Source organism: Sciurus carolinensis, chromosome 4 (assembly GCF_902686445.1).
Source record: "Sciurus carolinensis chromosome 4, mSciCar1.2, whole genome shotgun sequence".
NCBI classification, from domain to species: domain Eukaryota; kingdom Metazoa; phylum Chordata; class Mammalia; order Rodentia; family Sciuridae; genus Sciurus; species Sciurus carolinensis.
Genome location: NC_062216.1, coordinates 50,706,256 through 50,729,097, shown reverse-complemented (window position 1 = coordinate 50,729,097; position 22,842 = coordinate 50,706,256). Strand labels below are relative to the sequence as shown.

The window sequence follows — 22,842 nt, the reverse complement described above, 5'->3', positions numbered from 1 at the left end:
ACCCAAATTCTAGTTGAGGTAAGTAGCTTCATTCTTTCAGTAAAGAGCCAAGGCCAGGGGTGGGAAAAATGAAAAACTGGACAAATTATATTGACTATACAAAAAATTAGTAGTGACATGAAGCTCAGTTCACAAAACTTTCTGACTTAAGACCTCAGGGTAGCCTCAGTAACTAATCTTTTTAATAAGCACAACCATTGCTCAAAAATTTTCCTCACAAGAAGAAAAATTTCATTGAATTTTGTCAGTGTTTCTATTTCTCCCATGCTTTCAATGCATCTTGCCCACATTATCTTGTTGAGAAAAATCTTAATTTCAGCTTGATATGATTAAATTTTAGATATCTATCATAACTACCAAGGATGAATTTTACAAATAACGGTTATTTTTCTAAGGGAATTTCAATTATATCTGACTGTGGAGATACACTTATTCTGTGAAGGTAAATGAAATTCAATAATTACAATAGTGGTTGGAATTAAAGCAATCTAGAAACTTACATCTTTACAACACAAAATGTTGAGAAATAGGACCTCTTTTCCTACTGTGTTTTTAATATCGAACACCTTAGTATATTGATCTGTTTTGATCAGATACCTTCAATAACTTCTAAAACTAACTATAAAGAAAGATAATGGTTCACCTTTAATATGGCAAGTAATCTCTACATTCTGGGTGCATAAGGAATGCTAGTGACACCATAAATAAATAGGGACCTGTGGAATGTGGCTGTGTTCTTGGTACACCAGCATCTTTCTTACCTCCTACTGCAGGACTCTTCCTACAAAAGGATATGTCCTGTTGAAAGCAGAAGGTGGTAGAATTCCTCTCTAACCCTCTTCTCCCTAACCAAATTACCCGTATAGATCAGCTGTCTGCTGTGACGTCATCTCTACCTAGAGGCAAGCAGAGAAAGAGTCCTGTCAGCTGCACTTAGTGTACTCCTGCCTGGAATTTTCTTTCAACTGTAAGGAAGTGCCCCCATAGTGTTTCAAGCCTATGGTAACTGTGGGCAAGGGAGAAATCACACTGACCAACCAGTTTATTTGCACATCAACACAGTTCACTCACCTCAGTTCTTTTCATCTAGACAACAGAAAACTACCAATAAAAGGTCATGATATACACAGGTGACATAAAATTATCTTTTGGCCAGAAATACCCATACACATATCAAAAGGAGTTCCCAGTGGTAGAAGAAGAAAATCAAAACAAGAGCCAAAAAAATGATACTGATAACAAAAAAGACCAGAACTTCTTGAAACGTAACCACTTAAGATTCAGTTGGTAATGGCACTAGAACTTAAACTAAGAACACGAAAGTTAAAATAATATATATTATCTGTTTGATTTTTGGTGCTGGGGATTGGACCCTGGCCCTTGTGCATGCTAAACGTGTATTCTGCCACTGAACTATATTCTCACTCAGCCCAATAAATATTTGTTTTGCTGTCATGTGTTTTTGCAGTGTTGGGGGTAGAAGCCAGGGCCTTGTGCATGATAGGCAAGTGCTGTGCCACTGAGTCACACCTCCAGTCCTCTTATTTATTTATTTATTTTTGACAGTCACATTTCAAAACGCTGCATCCTAAGTGATGAAAAATCTTAAGAAAAACTATAAACCAACCTTCAAGGAAACTTCATAAGTAAACTTTGAAAACACATTTAGGTAATATTACTTCTTCAATAACTTTTAAACAACTCTAAAACAATGAAGAGCTATTCTACAAATATATTTTTCTAAGCTTTTGTGAAAAGTATTCACCTAGCTGAAATTTATTGTAACCACCAAGACTCTAATACTTTGAGAAAATAAATGCTTGAAATTTAAACACTTTAAAAAATCACAAATTAAAATGCAGAAAGTGAAAATCAGTAAGTATGAAACATCAAACCAGTTTGTGGAAAGTGAAAACAAAAATCACTCTTCCGGATATGGTAAGAGTAGTAGTAGGGAAACAGGCCAGTGGACCATCATTCATTGGTGTGGAGATTTATGCTACTTACCAACCATTGCGCTAACTTCCCCAGCCATAAGTGTTTCTACGGTATCGTTGTATAGGTTCACGTCAATGATACCTTTTCGAATAGTCTCTCCTACTTTGGCCCCCAACAACACAGAGCCGGTGGTTTCAAATATTGAAGCCAAAATGCACGCCTGCCTCAAGGTCACCACACCAGAGCCCACAGCGGTACCGAACGAATTGGCAACGTCATTTGCACCAACAGAAAATGCCAAGATGAAAGCTATGATAAAACCCAAAATGACCATCCACAAATACTCATCCATGGCCATTTTGGAAAATAGGCTTCAGGTACTTTTCTTTCGCAGAAATATTTTAAATAAACAAAGCTTGAGGTTATAAACTTCGTAAGGCCGAGAGTTCTTGTAAACAGTGAGTTTGCTCTGGAAAGTGCTGGATAGTGATAGAGTCTGAACAAACTGCTAACTGCTGGTTTTCAAACTACTGTCAGTACAGTTCATTTGGTTGTGTTCAGTCAGCGGTAAAACACATTCCATATTTTTCCTCCCAATCTGGGAAAGCTGTGATGTCTCCTCCTGTAACGAGAAAGAAAACAAAAGAAATCAATTACCCTAAGCAACATGTAACAGTTTGTTCTTTCAGAAATAAATGTTTTAAGCCTGCTAATGGGATCTAACTTTGGCATGTGACAGATCTAACCATAAAGCAATTCAAGGAAGATTATAATTAGGCTAACCCCTCCCCATACCGACAACAAATAAAACTTAAAAAAATAAAGCTGGATTCTAGAATGTCAGAGGATGAAGCATGCTTAATAATTATAGGCTGATAGTAAGCCTTACTAGGTTAAGTTTTTTAATGCCATTTGAAAAACACATTTGGTCATTATTTTCAGAGAGGAACAATTACCTCAAGTGAGCAAAAGATTAAGAAATGAAATGTTAAGATAGTTTTTCAAATATGTGGAATGTGCCTAGTTCCTTAGAAGGGTTATAATCACATCTGATCCTGTGACACCACAGAGTACGGCTAATTATCTATCCGTACATGTAGGCACAGGGAATAAGCATTTCATGCTATGAGTACATCATGCATTCTTCTACAAGAAAGTCTACAAGCTCTGCTTCAAGGTCATTCATACAGAGGGTGATGAAGGTGGGAACTAAAGGACCTCAGAGGAGGAACAGAGAAGGCTAGAGAATGAAGAGGTCTATTAAGGCATGAGTCAGATCAAGTCACTCTTCTGCTACTTTCCATCTCAGAGGAAAAGTCAGAGGCCTCACCTCCAACTAACTTCAACTCCTATCTACCCTCTCACTCTGGCTCCTTGCTATTCCTTGAAAACCTCAAGGCTTTTGTACCTGAGGATCCCTCTGCCAGGAAAATATTACCCCTGACAGCTGCACAGCTCACTCCTCACTCCATTTAGGTCTCTGCTCAAATGTCACCATCCAGAGAGGCGTTGCCTGACCTTAGAAAGGAGCAGCCCCTCCCACATGCCATTATTCATCCCTCTTCCCTGCTGTTTTTCTTCCTCTACTTATCACCTGACTTATTCATTCATTCATTCATTCATTCTTGTTGCACTGTGTTCTCCCAATAGAACGTAGGGATTTTAATTCACTGCTGAATCTCGGGTGCATAGATTAGTGCCTGGCATGGGGGTAATCCCCAATTTACTGAATAAATGAAGAAAGAAGCTGTTAAACAAATGCTTCTTCCTTCTTTGAGGAAGGACAGGAGATGCCACAAAATATATCTGTGCAGTAAAAATGTCACTAAATGCTTCCTAATTATAGTATTCTATTATCATATAGTCAAAGTAAAAAATCTGTGGATTTTCTCTGAAAGGTGTTAGATGTACAGCATGGTGCCTAGCACAGTGTGTTTCCTCATAAATGTTTATTAAATCGTACTGAATGGATTAGTCTTAACTGCAATGTCATACAGAATATAATACTTTGATCAATCAACTATAAGGTTGATAGATTCTTATCATTTTCTAAGATTTTTAGCCTATGCAATTCTGAAGATTCAGATTCCACGTGAGACAAATGAAAAGACCACTGTGAAGCAAAAGATAATATTCCACTGAAAAGAGAATTTTATTAATATTATGGGCACTTTAAATCTATAAATAAAAATCAAAATAAAAGTATTTGGAGCCAATGTTATCTACCTTAAAATATAAACAGATTCTTGATGAAATCTTGTTTATCAGAGTAGGCTGCCAATAGGGCAAATAGGAACAACATTCAGCAAATATTTATTGGGAACTTCCTTTGGGCTAATCACTAGGAATACAGTAAATAAGAATGGATGTGGTCCTGGCACATGTGGAGTTTACAGTCCAGTGAAGGAAGCAGATACTAATCAAATAACCACGTAAGTGTGACAACATGCTGTGGTGAGACGGGTTATGAAGGAAGGAGACAAGACAATCTGTGTCATAAGAGTGGACTGGAGCATGACCTTATCTGAGGGCAGGAAAGGCTTACCTGAGATCTACAGGTGATGGGAATTAATTTTGGGCTTGCAGGGGGTGTTCATTCCAGACAATTCTCATTTTAGGAAGAAGAGACTGAAGGCAGGCCAGGGAGAGGGAAACTGATGAAATTTGAGGTGGGTCATATTAAAGACAGTGGCCACCAGGGAAACAAGGGAGTACCAATGAGGGTTTGAATCTGAGGAGGTGCTGACATAATCAGACTTGGCATTTTTTAAAGATCATTCTGGGTGTAGCATAGACAATGGACTGACAGAAGGTAAGCATGAATGTGGTGAGACTAATTATGAATTATGGTTCAGGCATGAGATGAGGAATCCTGGACCACAGTGGTGGTGGTAGATGAGGAAAGAAAAGTAAAATTCAACAGGACATGATCATGGTTTGCATATAGGGGTGGAAAAAAGTTAGATGGCTACTGACTTATGGAACTATACTGTAAAATAACTGAGTAGCTTTTTTTTATTTTTTTCTCTTTTGTGTTCAGTTTTTCTTTTTAGTGTTAGGATAGGGTTTGACTATAGGTTTTCTTATAGATGTGACACACTTAGAGGTAAATCATGAGTACAGAAAAGAAGAATATATATCAGAGCAGCTGTGTCCTTTGCTCAGTTTTGTTCGGGAAGGTTATTAGTCATCTTTATGATATCATTGACATCATTTCAGCCTAGATTGCCTTTCCTACTTAGATAATCTTAGACTACTTAGTTCCACAACTTTGTCTGTTTCTTGGTTTTTTAAAAAATTTTTGTTGTTGTTGTCAATGAATTTTTTTTTTTTTTTAAATATGTGGTGCTGAGGATTGAAGAGAGAGCCTCACACATGCCAGGCAAATGCTCTACCACCAAGCCACAACCCCAGCTCAGTGTTTCTTAATTTGGCTTTTCTCCTTCACAGTCATAATCTAACCTAACCATTCTGAGTACAATAAGCATCAGGTTGAGAAAGGTTTGCCATTTTTTTTTTTTGTAACCTAAATGATTTCTATATCTTAAATGTATTGTACTTAACTTAGAAGACTTATTTTTTAAAACAACACTTTGATTTTTCGCTCTTTTCTCTTAATTTTTTCAAACTTGAGTAAAATAAAACAAATGCTTACATGATTACACAATCTGCTGCACAGAGAAAGATGAAACTGAGCCACTGGAAGGCCAGAGGACACCATGTGGGCGGCTAAAATCTTAAATTGCCCAGAATATAGAAGACCAAATTCAGGATGAATGTGAAGTCTGATCAGGTATGATATGTGAAAGTATTGACAGTCTGAAAGAAGTATTTGAAGGTGGATATCCAATCAGTGGGGAAACACTGACACATTCAATAAAATGATGTTGAGACAACTGTTAATGACTGACTATCTGGAAGGAAAAAAAAAATAGACCCATACCTCACTGCAAAAACAAAAGATTTAAATGTAAAAATCAAAACCTGAGGAGAATCAGAAAAATCACAAGTAAATACTTAATACTGGAGTGGGGAAAACTAGACATAGCATAAAGGTAGTTAATAGAAGGTATAAGAGTTCATAAAAACCATGTAGATGTGAGACAGGGAGGACTCAAGTGTGGTAACAGTATGAGGAAATGCCATCTCTTTCCACAGCAATTACCTTCAACAAGGGGGCAGTACTGTTCAGACTTTTCAGTTAATGCTCTGGTTCTTTCTAACTCCCCTACAAGGGTATTTCTGGAAAGAGTCAACATTACTACATCAAAAATGAAAGATGGTTGGAACAAGCTTCTTAACTCTCTCTTTCCCCAAATATCAAAACCTCCTACATGGCTGGGATTTGCAGATATGAATATTACAAGATACTCTTCAATTTTCAAATACCACAGACTTCCTCCACTGAGCATCAGGAATCTTAAGAGTGTTTTCTAATTACTCCAAGAGGCACTGAAGGGTTTCTTAAGTTCCATCTCCCAAATTTGTATTATGTCAACAAGTTCCTCACTTTCTTTCTCCAGCACCTTCAATGCTTCAACTGCTTCCCCTTACCCTGTTCCTTATCTATTTACCAGCTCCACTCTCACTGCCCAATGAGGCCACTCAGCAGGACTCAAGTATTAGATTGTTTATTGTTTGTTTGTTTTTGTGGCAATGGAGATCAAGTCCAGGGTTTCATGCAAGCTAGCCAAGCTCTCTACCACTGAGCAACACCACACCACGGACTACACCACACCACGAACTAGATTCTCTCTTTGCAACTTCTATGAGCATCAGTTGCAACTGTACCTAATTTCCTCTCACCCTCACTATTAAAAGCAGGAATGCTGAAGAATTGTGGCAATTAACGCATCTTTGCAAAATGAAATTTGGGTAGAAGGGTCCCTGCTCTGGAACGCTGTCAAAGCTAATATATGAGAAAATTTGCAATTTTGAAGGACTGGCCCATAGTCAATCTCCTTTCCATTGTGTTTGCTCCTGGTCTGTGAATATTTTTTACCTGAGATTTCCTGGGTTGCACTCAGACCAAGATTTCCCTCCAAAATAAGGTTATGCATACAGAGAATTCTGGCTCTGAAGCAATTTCCCAGTTTCTTCTACTAAAGTCAAAAGGAGCTCATACCCATCCTCCAAAAACAATGTAAGATCTATTTTCATGGAAGCTAAGGTAGAATCTTGAATTCTGACACCTAGGTAGAAATATCAATAGAGGTATCTCTTTATCTAATAATTGCTGTACAATAGCTACTTGGAATCCTTAGCTATAAAAGTTACCAGTATTTTCTAATACTGAAGATTCAGTTTTTGGAATCTTATTGTTTGTAGGATAACAATAGGAAAAATGTTTCTTTTTAACATTTAGTGTGTATATCTTGCCATAAGAAGTTTCTAGTTAACAGCAGCATACCTGGATAGCTCATGAAAACATCTGCTTTATGCTTTCAAATTTTTGAAAGTACTTTAAAATGTAATAGTATATTCATGACAGAAAATATTGAGTTTCATATATTCACGCTAATGACAAAAATTGAAACATTGTTGAAACTTGCCATGACCACCTTTAAACAGCAGATTTGCAAGTATGCAGAGCAGTCAAGGAGAACACAGGAGCCTGGAGAAAAGCAGATTATATTTTGACTGAGGCAGAAGCAGGGGATAAAGAAAAGAAGGAGGGAGTAGGAAGGTAGAGAGGAGAAAGGAGGAGAGATGGAGGGAGAAAGAGAAGAAAAGTCCCTCAAATGGAAAGACAAGACAATCAAGCCAAATGTTAGCTCAAGCTTGCAGCACAGGGAACACAAAGACTAAGCATCCACACAGAAGCAGGAAGAAGGGAGTTCACTCAACGAGGATAAAGAGCATGAACACAAAGTCCAAGAATGAAGATGAAAGATATCCAACATGAAGAGGTGCAGATTTAAAACTGGAAAAGGATTGCAATGGTAGTTTGCTAATCTGTTGTGTCTTCCCTTCTCCTCTTCTGAGACTGAAAAAGGGGATTATTTTTTACTCCCACATGGAGAAGGGGAAAGACCTTCAGTAAGAGCTCTGTGTCCATTCCTGTCCAGCCAGCTACTGGCTACACCATGCTGGGCAAGTCACCTAAATGACCCTCTGAAACTTGGAGTTAATAGACCATAACTTTGGTTATGCACAAACTAGAAGTGATAACTTGGGACCGCTGTTATCATCATTAGCAGATAAAGCCCTGATAGCTCGAAAGTCAGGAAACTTGAGGTCTGATCCTATCTCTGCTACTAAGCAGCAGCTGATCTTGGATAACTCACAGACATGTTCTGAATCCAGTTTCATCATCTGTAAAATGGGGATGGTGGTAACATGTATTTTACAGAATTGTGAGGATCAAAGCTAATTATGTAAAAATGTTTTGTGAGTTGTGGTGAGCCCCAAGCAACTTAAAGTAATTGGTATCATTATAGACCCAGGAAAATAACAAGGTTCCAAAATACTTCTAGAAAGATCTTTCTTTCAATCCTTTGCTTTCCACCCCATCTCGTAGTCACATGGGTATACCGAGTCACCTCCCTCTGGTCCTGCTCTTCTTCCTCAGTGTACAAATCTTGGCCTTGTCTTTGGTTAGAGAGACACACACTGTAAAGGATAGAAGCTTTTTTGAGGGATGGAAGGTGAAGAAGTAGAGATAAAAAAAAAAAAAACAATAAAAGGTTTCAAAAAGATAAAACCCCATTAGAAGACAATTTGATGGTTTCTTATAAAGTAAAGGGTATTCTGATCACATAACTCAGTCATGTCATCCTGAGGTGTAGTTACCAAGAGAAATGAGAATACTTGTCTACAAGGAATTTTTGTCTAAATCCTGAGGATGGTGGTGGTTATACTACTGTATATGTTTGTCAAAACTCATGAAACTACACTAATTGAACTTTATTGCATATAAAACTCATTAAAACTGATTATAAAACATTACTGGTCAAAAAAAGTAACATTTGCTTTTGATATTTTTTTCTATGTTGCAAGCATTGCCCCTATCCCAAGTCTCCCAGGATGTTATACAAATAATATAGTTAAAAAAAAAATTCTCATATTCAATGAAAAGGGGAATCTGCCACTAAGACATAGTAAAACCTGCCAGTTCAACTAGGATTCAGGTTATTACACCATGTTTAAAACAATGGCACAGAGAAGTAAAGAGCAAATACAGATCAATTAGAGGAGATGCTGAGATAGCAATGTAAACGTGAAGTTCCACAGGAAGAGATTAAAGATATAACTCTTCCAAGGCTAGATATGAGGAAAACAGATCTGCTGCTGTCAGGCCACTGACCTTCTCCAAATCAATGATTTTGTACTTTCTCAGAGAAAAGAAAAGCAGGGCTTTCCTGTGAAGACAAGTCTCCCAAATGACTTCTAAAGGATCCAAAAGGTAGAAACCCATTTATTAGCTTTTATGTTTAGGGCAAATATAAACATTAGCTGGAAAGCAGTCCAATGGGAGGGATCTACAGATTGAAGATATTTTAAATCTGGACTTGTGAGTACTGACACTGAGAGCTTCAAGGAAGTTAATTAAAGAAACTCTGAATATAAGCAATTCATAATAAAAGTGTCACCTTGATCTGTAATTCATATTAACTTAAAATCAGTTCTGTAAATTTATCTATAATGTATCTGCAGTATAATGTTCTGTAATACCATCACCCACAAGACAGTCAAGAATGGTTTAGACAGTTCTAAGAAACAGCATGTATTTTCATGTAGGAAATGGTTCTCATAAACTTGCCAGGCTGTGTCAGATGTGTGGCAATTTCAGTACTCCATCTTGAATATCCAGGTAAGGTATGGGTGTTTTTTATGATATTAATCTCAAATGGAGACACACTAATTTGAAATATGGGCAAATATAGTTGTACAAAGATGTTTATTGCAGTGTCATTTATTATAATCATGAAAAAGAGGAAGCCATCTCAATGTCTCTAGACAGGGGAGTGGCTGGAAAAATAGTGGGAACTTCTAAAGATGAAATCTGTAGTTACAAAACTGATGCAACTTGAGAGTTTTTCATGACATTGGCACATACTAATGCTAAGTGAAAAATCAGTATACAGAATTATATGTGGCCGTAATATCTCAACTATGTTTAAGAATTCACCTAGCAATAAAACTTTAAAGCATGCCCAGGGTTGATAAACACATTTTCTTTTCTTTTCTTGCAGGTGCTAGGGATTGAACCCAGGGCCTCACACTTGGCAGACAAGTACTCTACCACAGAGCCACATCTTTAGCTGTAGCTTCCCCCATTTTCTACTGTAAGTATTTACCACTTTTATCATTGGAAGACCTTTCCAGTACACTACAAATGAAAGTACATTTTTTAAAAAATTTAGGAATGTATCACCAAAGTGTGTTTATACTTCTTTAATAAACAAATGAATGTATCATGAATCTATCATGTTTTCGACCTGGAGCTCTCAAGCAATTTTTTTTTTTTCGAGCTTACTACCCTACAACATAAGACATAAAACACATCTTATTTATTCCTTTACTTATCTGTTTTTTACTTTCAAGAATATCTTTTGTTCTAGAGGCTGGGTACTTGGTGAAAAGGTCTCTGGGTGGCCCAATAGTCTTCTCTTACACTCTGGTTTGTAGGATGTTTGGGTCCCTATTCATTCACACTTTTTCCTTCTCTCAAGATTCTTCCTTCATCTTTCTTCTGCTTCTCTTGAGGTTTGGCCATCACAACTGAACTGAATTAAAAAATGTCCTCATGGTGCCAAGTACTTTGCAGGCCTCTTTTTATTTTTTACTGAAATAGTATTTCAAGAAGCAACCTACAATTACCCTTTTATTCCTGTTTTAGTTCAAAGAATTATAAATTCATATAACATTTGACTTTGAGGCAACTTTAGAAAATATTGAGTTCAATTTTGGTCATTTGAAAGATGTGACTGTCCTAAGTTAAAGTAAAACAACGAGTTCCTAAACACATTGTTTAGTACTATGAGTCATGGTAGAAGTCAAATAAAAAAGAAATTAGATAGTGATGTATCTGTTTGACATTCATCAAACCTTGATGCCACTAGTTCTTGTTTTGAGAGTTGAAATTTCTTGGCTTAAGTCGGGATGGGGTATAAGGAGAGGGTGGAAGGAAGAGCCCATGGGATAAGGAAGGGGCAATACAATGAGTGGAGTACAAAGAAAGCTGCAGAGCCTTCATCCCTGGAAATTGTCAAGATCAGATGATATCTTCAAGTCCTGTCCAACTTTATTATTCTACATCAACCAGAGACCACAGGATCTGGAAGAGGCATTTTAGCCTGAAACTGGGAACCACAGGATTGTCCTGCGGGGAAAGGGGTTGGAAATTTTTGACCCTTTCTTAAGCAGGGCAATCGACAGACTTCATGAATTTATGGAACGTGAACTAACTTATTTTGGTGCTCCATCTAAAGTTTCCACTTGAGATCCTGAAGGGGTCAGGCCTTCTGCAGCCTTTCTCCTCTCCAGGCTTCATTCCTGCTGTATTCACTCTCCCTCCTACATTTTTCTCATTCTGACATTTAAATTTCTTTCCAGCTCATAAAGCTTTTGTATTATTTAGATGTTTTCCACTCAGCCTTTGCTCTCTGGGAGTGTTATTATACAAGTCTATTAAGTAAATATATTTTTAAAGGATAAAGAAATAACCAGCAAAAATAATTAAAATGAGATAAAGTTCAAGGAGTTAAAGAGTGATTTGATCTAAAGAAGAAAAGATTTAGAAGGTGCTACATGACTCCCACAGCAAGTATTTTTTAGAAGTTGACAGACTGCCTCAGGAAGGGTGAGGGGCCATTTCCTTGGTGATGTTTTAGTGGAACTGGAATGGCTATATGGTAGGTGACTGTAAACAAGCTTAAGTATTTTTATTTTAAGTTTATAATGCAATGAGCCCATGGAAAAATATTATAAGGAAATATATTTCAGCCACTCAAATCTGAGCATGTAGCACAAGGAAGCAGTCTTTCGTGTAATAAAAATGACTGGGCTAGGTGCTGTGGCGCACACCTGTAATCCCAGCAACTGAGGCAGGAGGATCACAAATTGGAAGAGGCCAGCCTGGACAAGTTATCAAGACCTTGTCTCAAAATAAAAAAATAAAAGGGCTGAGGACAAAGCTCAGTGGTAAAGTTCCCCTGGGTTCAATCCCCAATATGAAGAGAAAAGAGATAACAGGAAAGAAAGACTGCATTTGGGTAGGAGGGAAAACATAAGTGAATGAGCTGTTGTGCTCTGAAATTAGTTCCTATTGAAAATATAGAATAACCTACAATTGAGGTTTTTAAAATAGATCATTACCTTGCTAGACTGTTTTAGGTACAATGTTGCTTGAAAGCAAAGGACAAGATTGAGTAGCTGAGTTTGATACATTTATTCCCACTCTAAGATAGAAAAGTCTTTTAAACATTTCCCCCTTTCACCCTTTCTATACTCACTATAGAAAACTTCTCCTGGGTCCTAAGTTTTTTTTCTTTTTCACTAATAATAAAAAATCGGTTGGTTTTCACAAGCAAATCATTTATCATATGAAACATCTATCAACTGGCAAACCTAGGATCATGTGTTCCAATTCTGTGCCCTTAAGTGTTGGGTGGTTGGGCTAAGTTCCAAGAGCTATATTAGGGAAATACTTTCCTTTCAGTCAGTTTAAAATGGAACCATGTATGTAAATAGATATCCTGGTTCTTACATATTTATTTGCTAATTTTTTCTGATTATTTTGGGGCTCAATCAAAATAGGGATGACACTTATAAAACCTTGATTTCCAGATACTACTGCAAAGTTTTTCCATTAATATACAATACTAATATACATAGAAGAGTTGATTCATGATTTTTATCTTAACTATTTTCCATGCTCAACTTACAGCCCCATATTTCTTGTTCTCATTCCAGAGATTCTTAAGCAATAGTTTGTAAGCAGCAGAAAAAGCAAGAGTACAGATAATTATTAAATGGATTTAGCCAGTCTCTTCCACTTTGCTCAATAGCACAATGTCCAGTTCTCAGAAGTGCTTCATCAGAAGTGTGGGAACTTGATTCAAATCTACCAATAATTTGCCAAATTAACAGTGTAATCAGGCTAAACAAAAATTCACAGAATTTCTCATTTGATTAATGTCAGGTAGAAATTTAGTAGTTCTATGAATTTCTTCCACAGAGACTACCTAAATTGGAATCTTTTTACTACATCAAGAAACCATAAGCCTCTTTAAAAAAATTTTTACCTTCAAAGAACCATGGAAGTACCTAAAATAGCATTAAAAAGATAAGAGAGTTTATGAGATTTCTTTGAAAACCATTTCCTCATTCTGAGAACACTGGCACTTGTTCCTTTTGTATGATCAAGAATTGGCTCCCTTTAGCCTCCATTTTTTCTTCAGACAACTTGGAGCAAGGGAGGATACTCTGATATAAATAGGAAGACCTTTCATATAATAACCAGAAAGCAACCAGACATTTGCTATTCTTTCATGATATTTTACACAAGCTCAAAAAGAAAGAAAAATGTATAATTATTCTATCTTTTATCATTACCCATTTAACACTTCTAACAGAGCTTTGGTACCTATTGAAGACTCAGTAGTGGCGGGGTGGTAGTTCAACTCACTGCCTACTGTCACTTCTTTTCAGCATGGGCTACTTGGTCAGTATTTCTGTTAAGGCAGATCTGACAGCAATGGCCCTCTCAGTTTTTATTTGAGAGTGTTTTTATTTTGTCTTCACTTCTGAAAGACAGCTTTGTGAGAGATCATTTCTTTCAGCACTTTCACTATGTCATCTTGCTGCCTTCTGGCCTCACTGTGTCTCAAGAGATGACAGTGTTTAACCTTATTGGAATTCCACTGTATGTGACAGTCATTTTTCTCTTGCTGCTTTCCAAATTTCCTTTTTTTGTCTTTCAGTCTTCTACTATAATGTGTCTGAATGTAGATATCTTTGGGTTTATCCTAAATGGGGTTCGTTAAACTTCTTGGATGTACTAATTAGTATTTTTCATAAAATTTGAAAAGTTAAAATACTTTAAAAATATTTAAATTAAAAAAATTTTTTTTCCTGCCCCTTTCTCCTCATTGATGCACTTAATGGTAGCCCACATTTCTCTGTGGCTCTATTCATTTTTCTCTATTCTTTTTTCTTTAGCTCATCAGATTGTACAATCTCTATTGTTCTGTTATCAAGTTTGCTGAATTTTCTGCTAATTCAAGTTTACTACTCAGCCTCTCTAGTAAATTTTTCATTTCAGTTAGTGTACTTTTCAACTCCTGAATTTCCTTATTTTTAAAACACTTATTTTAAATATGGTAAAACACACAGAACATAAAATTTACCATCCTAACAGTGTTTAAGTGTACACACAGTTCAGTAGCATTAAACACATTGACATTGTTGTGCATCTACCACCACCATGCATCCACAGAACTCTTCATCTATAAAACTAAAATCCTGTACCCACTGAACTCCCCATTCTCTGCTTCCCCTACCCCCAGGCAACCAACATTTTACTTTCTGTCTCTACAAATCTCACTACCTAAGTACTTCATAGGAGGAGAATCCCAATGGTGTTTGTCCTTTGGCGACTGGCTTATTTTGATTAGCACAATGTCTTGACAATTCGTCCATGTTGTAGTATGTGTTGGAGTTTCCTTCTCTTTTAAGACTATTATATTTAATACATTACCAAATATAGTATATTCAATAATTCAAATAAGTAATAATGTATATGTATGTAAAATATACATATATTTCATTATATGTATAGCACATATTTGGTTTATCTATTCATCAGTGAACATTTGGGTTGCTTCATCTTTTGGCTGTTGTGAATAATACTGCTATCAAAATGGGCATATAAATATTTCTTTGATATCGTGCTTCCTATTCTTCCAGATATGTATCCAGAGGTAGAACTACTGTATCATCTGTTAGTTCTACTTTAAATTTTTTTGAGAAATTTTCATTCTGTTTTCCACAGCAACCTCACTACTCAATATTTCCCAAAAACACTGTACAGGGTTCCAATTTCTCCATATCCTTGTTAATATACATTATTTTCTATTGCTTTTCTTTTTTCTCTATATAGTAGCAATTCTAATGGGTATAAGGTGATATCACATTGTGGTTTTGATTTTCATTTCCTTAATGATCAGTGATGTTGAACATCTTTACATATGCTTGTTGGCCATTTTTAGATTTTTTTTTTTTTTTTTTTGTTGGTCATGAAATTCATTTAGAAAAATAAGAGGCCCAGAATAGCCAAAACAATCCTTAGTGAGCAAAGTAAAGCAGGAGGCATCACAATACCAGGCCTTAAATCATACTACAGAGCTATAGTAACACAAACAGCATGGTATTGGCACCAAAACAGACATGAAGACCAATGGTACAGAATAGAAGACACAGCGATAAATGCACACAAATACAGTTATCTCATACTAGACAAAGGCACCACAAGCATACATTGAAGAAAAAGTAGCCTCTTCAACAAATGGTGCTGGGAAAACTGGAAATCCCTATGCAGTAAAATGAAATTAAACCCTCTCTCTCACCCTGTACAGAACTCAAATCCAAATGGATCAAGGATCTAGGCATTTGATCAGAGACTCTGCCCTACTAGAAGAAAATGTAGGCCCAACTCTCCATTTGCAGTTCTAATTTGGAGAGATGTCTATTCAAGTCCTTTGCCCATTTTAAAATCAGGTTTTTCTTAATCATTGTTGAGTTATAGGAGTTCTTTATCTGTTCTGAATATGAGCCCCTTATCCAATATATGATTTATAAATATTATCTTCCATTCTGTAAGTTGGTTTTTCACTCTACTGTGTCCTTTGATGTACAGAAGTTTTAAATTCTGATATAGTCCAATATTTTTGCTTTTGTCACCTGTTCTTTTGGTGTCAGAGCTCTACCTCGTTCCTTTTAAAAAATAATTCCTATCTCTTTACAAATATTCTCTATTTGATAAGCCATGGCTGCCCTTTCTTTTAATTCCTTAAACATTGTTTCCTCTAGTCTTTAAACATATTTATAATGGCTAATTTGAAATCTTTGCTGAGTTCAGTGTATGGGCCTCTCAAAAGCAGCCACTACTGCCTACCGCATTTCCTTGTGTGTGTGTCATACTATCCAGTTTCTTTAAATCTTGATTTTTGGTTTTTTTTGCTAAAAACTGACCAATATTCCCACTTTGATATTTGAGTTTTGTGTATTTATTTATTGATTGATTGATTGATGGTGCTGGGGATTGAACCCAGGGCCTTGTGCTTGCGAGGCAAGCTCTACCAACTGAGCTATCTCCCCAGCCTGAGTTTTGTGTATTTGATCAAATTAATTTTGTGAAGTCTACTTCCCCTACAGTGCAGCTGGTACTATCTCTACTCAGGCTTTCCCCCTTGTTTTTATATTTTAATCTGGCTTTTTAGTGATCATTGGGTGGACAGTATAAGCCATTTATTAACCAAAGGTTAGTTAAAGCCTCTTTAACCAATTACACTTTCATGCAGTACCACGAGTGTGTGGCTTAAAGACTGACTTCACAGTTCAGGGACTAAGGGATGGAGGGGAAGTATGAATACAAATGGCAGCATAGGGTATTTTTTAGGGAGTTAAAATTATTTTGTATCCTGCCGGTGACAGTGGTCATAAACATGTGTACATTTATAAAACCTCAAGATATACACTAGAAAAAGTGATTTTAATGCATACAAATTAAAAAGAAAAAGTAACCAGGATTTACCTTTAGAAAAGCATATTTTTATACCTACACTGCTCTTCCACAGATGGATCAAATCTGATCACAGGAGTTCCTAGAAGTTGACCCCTTAATATTTAGTGGAGAGTTAGAAAATAAAGTCTTTCTTGTTACACCATTGCCTTCTCAGAACAAAATAAAAATCAAGCTTAAAAAGATCATTTTAATACTTAATGTAATATGATAATGTCAAGCTCTATGCCTGATCAAAAGAAGTTTCTTCTAGATTAGGCGCTGAGTCATTTTTCTTCAAGTAAAAATTCTGGGTTTACTTAATTAGTACTGACAAGTCTGACAGAGCCTGAAGACACTACAACTCAAAGATCAGGGAAAACCCAAACAAAGGTTAAAAAAGAATAAAGTAGAGATGGCCAAAATCAGGCCTGACAGAAAGAGGCACGTGGCCGGATATGTGCCCTGCTAAGTCCCTAGGGATACTCCACTTTGCCCAGCAGACTAAGGCCCAAAGTGACTGAGCTTCCCAGGAGTTTTCTATTCTTGTGCCAGTCGCCACTTTAATTTCAAGTCAGGTCTACTGCAACACTCTTTTTTTAAAAATTAATTTATTTAAAATAAACAAACAACAACAACAAACCCTTTGTAATAGATGAGTTCATCTAAAACTCCTAACCACCTCACTATGTTAATTACGTTCATACTTATATTTGCTTTTAGTCTTCAGAGTAAAGACAAAAACAACAACACAAAAGACAAATGAACAAGCAAAGACAAAGGGGAAGAAAATAAACTCAACCCAGATCTTTAAATCTGGGTTCATTCGCCTCTTCCTCTTATAAGAGGCAGCCTCTTACCTCTTGCCACCAGTTTTCCCGCCTTCTTGATAGCCAGTAAAAATATTTTTCATTTTTCATCTGTCCTATCCCTTTTAAGGACCCAGAGAAACAGTTTTTGCCTTCCTTTGATCCATTCCATTTGCAAATAATTCTATTAAACAATTTTAACTATTTATTCCACCCTGATGAGGCATGTCAGATACCTGTGCTTACACAGCATGCAGGAGAGCCTTGGGACTCAACTCATTTGTGACTGCTTGGCAGCTCAGATATGCTGATGTCCTAGGAATTGCCCCAGGATGATGCTCACTTGGAACAATCCCCACCCACTGAATATCTGAATTACAAGGTTCACTGATATCTCTCTTTCCCCAAGTGGATGTGTCTTCACATCCTTCAGGAAGCAATAGTGTGAGAATTACATAATTACACCTACCATCTGATTACAGGAGAAGGAGACAAGATGATAAAGAAATATGAGGATGAAAAGAGGAGCACTCCTTGTTAGGATGAAGAATGGTGAGAAGGTCACTTGAAAAACCGGCTTCCGGGTTCTCAGAAATACTCATCTATGAGTAACAAAGGTTCCAAATCAAAGGTCAAGCCAAAATCCAGGACATAGTATCCTGGATTCCTTCTAGTTTCTCAGGGCAGTTTGATTTTAAATTACATTTTAAGGTATAGTCCCATTGAAAGTGGATTCAATTTAGTCTCAATCTAACCCTGTGTGCTCAAAGTAGACCTGGTGACAGATTCAACTTCACTCTAGCTGAATCTTAGAACATACTTCAGAGAGAGACCCTTTAAATAACCATCAGAAGTACTTATTCCCACATGTCACTGTACAAAGCAGGTTGAAAGGGGGTTTGGGGGAAGCTACTGTTTTTGCTCAAGATTTTATTAAATCACCAGTCCCAAAACAGTCACCACAAATAACCTTCTGATTAAGGCCACAAGGACACCCTAGCAGCATTAGACAGAAATAATTGAGCCAGGACTCTCTTAAAGTGCTATCATTTTTAGTAAACACTGGTGAGATACACTCTGATACTACAAAAATAAGTACTTTGGAAATACTAGCCAGGTGACTCGTTCTTTCCATCATCCCTCATCAGTGTCACTCAAGATGTTTCCTGAGGTCTATTGAATATGTTCCCATCAGTCCCTATTTTGCACTTAAGATCCTGAATGATGGCACCTTACCAAATTTAAACGGATAAGTACTATTTTAATTGGTTTAAAAATATGTTGGATCCCAGCTGCCTTCCTCTGCTCTGCAAATGATACTGAACCTGACATCCTGGCCAATTTGAGACCAGAGTTCATCGAAGATTGGGGCAGTAGTGAGATCAGACGCTTGCTGATTACCTCTAGTATTGCAGAATTAACATAATTAACCTTTATCATTCACTGTTACACATCAGTTTGTGTGGGTTTCTTCCCAACATCTCAAGTCTCTGCCTTGAAAATAGGTCAAATTTTTCCATTACAAAAATAATATGTGCTTATATAAAAATGTTGGGTAAATACAAAAAACTTGAAATGAAAACAAGGAAAAATGCTCCCAGCTGACAACTGTAAAGTAACCACTATCAACATCTTAGTGTACTAGTTTTATCAGTTGGGCTAGGCAATTATGCGAGCCCCTGATAGGCCACTGCCAAGTTAAATAAAATATAACTGTTAATGTAAAAACGAGTTAAAATAGTTTTTCTACAGTAAGTTTTTTATTTTTACTTAAGTAATATATGCTCGTTGAAGAAAAAAATTAACAAACATGAAGCCAAAGAGAAGGGGGGAAATTACACATAAACTCGTTTCCTGGAGATAATTATTGCTTATATTCGGGGCACAGTCTTCTTTTTTCATGATCATGCACATATTTACCTCCTTTTACAAAAACAGGGTCAGAAATACACAATATTTTATAAAATGCTAGTTTTACTACATCTAGCATTATAATTTTAAGTGCCTTATAGGGCAATACCATAAATTATTTAATCAGTAAATTATTAGTTGTTTCTGGGGATATTTTATTGAATTATTATATCAGTAATTCCTATATAGTTAATCTAATAACCAATAAAAGGCTTTTTATTCTGGCCTTTCAAGTTTATTTTTTTCATTATAATGAGACAAAGTTTCTCCAAACCACTTAGCTACTTCTATTTTTAGTGGCACATATGTGAACTACCTATAGATTGATTTTAGAAAAAGCTTAATTTTCCCAGGGAAAAAAATACCAAAAAGAATAACTATTTATTAATTTCTCTTTATATAGAAATTAAAGTAGTCTTTGGGGATAGAACCCAGGGTCACACATATGCTCTACCACTGAGCCTCATCCCAGCCCAGATAACCTTTGACGGTTATCATTAAGAACCTTATCCGTCAGACTTGGAATTTTTCCTATTGGTTATATAATTATTGAGAGTTCATGGCTTTCAAAGGAACGATATTTGGAGACTCATTGGGTATTAAATCAACTCTCCATACCCTATGAATGGATGAGATAATATCTATCTTAGTGTGCAACCGCCATGTTCCAAGGGTCTCATATACTTTGAAAACAGAGAGGAAGAAAATAATAGTTCATGCAGTTTGATATCTGACAGATCAGGTTTTTTTCCCCAAACATATCAAGATTCAAAGACTGAGTAATAACTAGTATATACGCTTGCAAACTTTATCTCTACATCCCCTATGAGGCAAAGTAGATTTTGAGCCAAACAGCTCTCACCTGTCTTTTCTCATTTCAAAGACTTTTTAATACTCTGCAAACATGTAATTAACTGTAGTTATAAAAGCCAAGAATCCTACATATCCCATTTTCAAGTGCTAAAATGTTAGGGCCATGATTCCTTGGCTAAGGGAGGGCATGTTTTTTTGGACACGGCAGTGTGTTACTTGTGTGACACTTTTTAAATAGTACTGGCAAAACATGTCCTCAGAGAGCCCTTTCTTCATTATGATCATAAAAGCTTTTATTGTACTGAATACTATACAAAGTATAACAAATAGACACAACTTTCAGCGGTTTGTGTTCTCAACCCAAGGCAATTCCATCAAGCAAAAGGCACAAAGAAAATATATTAAAGGGCAAAAATATAACCAAATTAATAAGCATTTATATGATGTGAAAAGCAAGTGTATTGGGGGTCAGAGGTAGTGAGTAAGGGGACTCTAAGGAGTCACTGTTTTCACATAGAAGGTTTAGAACTGACACCTCCCTAAATCTGGATAACTCATGACATGAGAGAAGGCAAAGGTTCTGTGGTCTTGGATGTTTTGACTGAATTATTTGACATTAATTTGTATTAATTACCTCCTATGTTTACTATTGGGTTATTTGCTGTAGAAACAAAACTGTCAAGATAAAATATTCCTATCCTACACTTCCAGTGGAGACCCACTGAACATATATCATGCTTGGATTTTCTGTAGGCCCTTCTACATTACCCCCTGTTTCTAGAGTGTCCAGTGGAATTCCCCATGGCAGGGATGAGGATTGGCATCCCTGCAGATGGTATGTCACCTCACCCATCAACTCTTCCTCCTGTAAAAGTGACAAGAGTTGGGAAAAAGGGGTACAAACTTTTCCCATATTCTCCTCTCTTCTGACACCAGCTTCATGGTGACCTATCTAACCAACAGTCTGTGATATAAAGATTGTGGGCTAAAATCAAGTGGGGGGCCCTTGTTTTGAACACATGCCACTTCTGCCTGCATTTTCCTTTAGGTGGCTGTAGAAAAGTCACATGGGAAGGGAGAGACTTGTAGTAACATTGCTAAAACAAAGTAGGATATACCTGATAGCACACAATTACTACTCTCAAGTTATCTCACTTGATCTCCATTTAAATGGGTACCCTTGGGGGTGTGGTCTAGTGGTATAGCACTTGCTGGGCACGGGTGGGGCTCTGGGTTTCATTCCCAGCAACTCCTGCCCCCTACACACAAAAGCAAAAGTAAAATGAATACTGTCTTAACTACTGAATTCAGAAAGTCATTGCAAAATTTTCCTGATTAATTGTTAATCTTCTCTAAGTGACAAAAAGAAATCCAGAGCAAAGTTAGGACTACTAGGAACTTTGTGAGGTCATTTATCTCCTAACTTCAGAGATAACATTGTAAACATTGCAAACAAGTAAATATGCATTTTTAGATGACTTCAGGGTAAGAGTTTACATTTTTAATCTTCCAAATTCTCCCTTATGTTAGCATTTCTCAAACATTAGCATGCACTAGAATTGCTTTAGAGGCTTGTGAAAAATACAGATTAATGGGCTTCACTGCCACAATTTCTGAATCAATAGGTCTTGGGCAGGACTGAGAATCTGCATTTCTCACAGATTCCTAGTTAGTGTTGATGTTGGGAGTACAGGGACGACATCATGAGAACCACTGTCCTAACCTAACCCTTACTGGACTCAGCCCTTCTAATCTGAATGGAAACAGATACTAGTTGGCCTCATTCTTTGTACTGAGGCATACATATACTTGACTAACAATTCAAGAGTCCACCAGTTTTTCCCCACTCCAGGCTAAATAATAGAAGTTCTCTAACCTCTTATTATAGGCATCATTTTCTAACCCTTTAATCTTTTTTTTTTTTTTTTTTTTTTTTTGAGGTTCTTTGCTGAGGCTTCTCCAAGCTTCTTTCAGTTGTGGAGCCATGAACCTGATGCAGAACCTTAGTCAGAGACTGGCTAAGGCTGGTATAAAAAGAGGAGTGATTCATGTATTCATATGGTATATGCATATATGCATATTTATGAATCTCCAATACCCAAGCTTGCCTTATTAGCTCTTCCTCTGAGTCATGTTCTGACTCCTTTACAAGCTGCAGTAATGCTTAACAGACCCTCATGATGCCTGCCTTCTGAGAAGCTTAAAGCTCTTCTCTAATTTCACAGCTGACTCGACATTTTAAACCAGTGCAAGGTTAAATAATTTGTTCAACTACAAATCAGTTCAGGAGGGAAGAGAGAATCTGCATCTCAAATTCAGATTTCTGTCTCAATATCACTTTATGAGTAAGTTGCTTTTCGTATTTATTGTACTTTCTATCAAGCTTACCCCTCCACATACTAAGTCTCAGGTTCAAGTAAAACTGCTCAATCTCCTTCCCTTTGCAGAAATGACAGAAAACTACAGCCAAGGGCAAGGCTCTTGGGTCAGTCTTCTCACTTATTTCCATCGCTTCCACAGCTGCTGACAGAGGATGAGAAGCAGGCACTCCAGGGGGAACAAGAGCCCGTTCCAATCCTGTTTGTTAAAAGCCCGATGAACTGAAAGCTAAAGTACCCTCGACTCACCTCATTCCATCTTATTTCC

The 22,842-nt window shown here is 36.8% G+C and overlaps 1 protein-coding gene across 9 annotated transcripts in view; it reads right to left on the bottom strand.

The window, feature by feature from the left end:
- Slc20a2 (solute carrier family 20 member 2) overlaps positions 1 to 22,842 on the bottom strand; it is a 100,388-nt gene that overhangs the window by 43,762 nt on the left and 33,784 nt on the right. For all 9 annotated transcript variants that reach the window (XM_047551095.1, XM_047551096.1, XM_047551099.1 and 6 more), the window contains one exon: positions 2,008 to 2,560. In XM_047551095.1, the coding sequence (XP_047407051.1) occupies positions 2,008 to 2,296 (289 nt within the window). In that variant the 5' untranslated portion in view covers positions 2,297 to 2,560. The remainder of the gene's footprint in view (positions 1 to 2,007; positions 2,561 to 22,842) is intronic.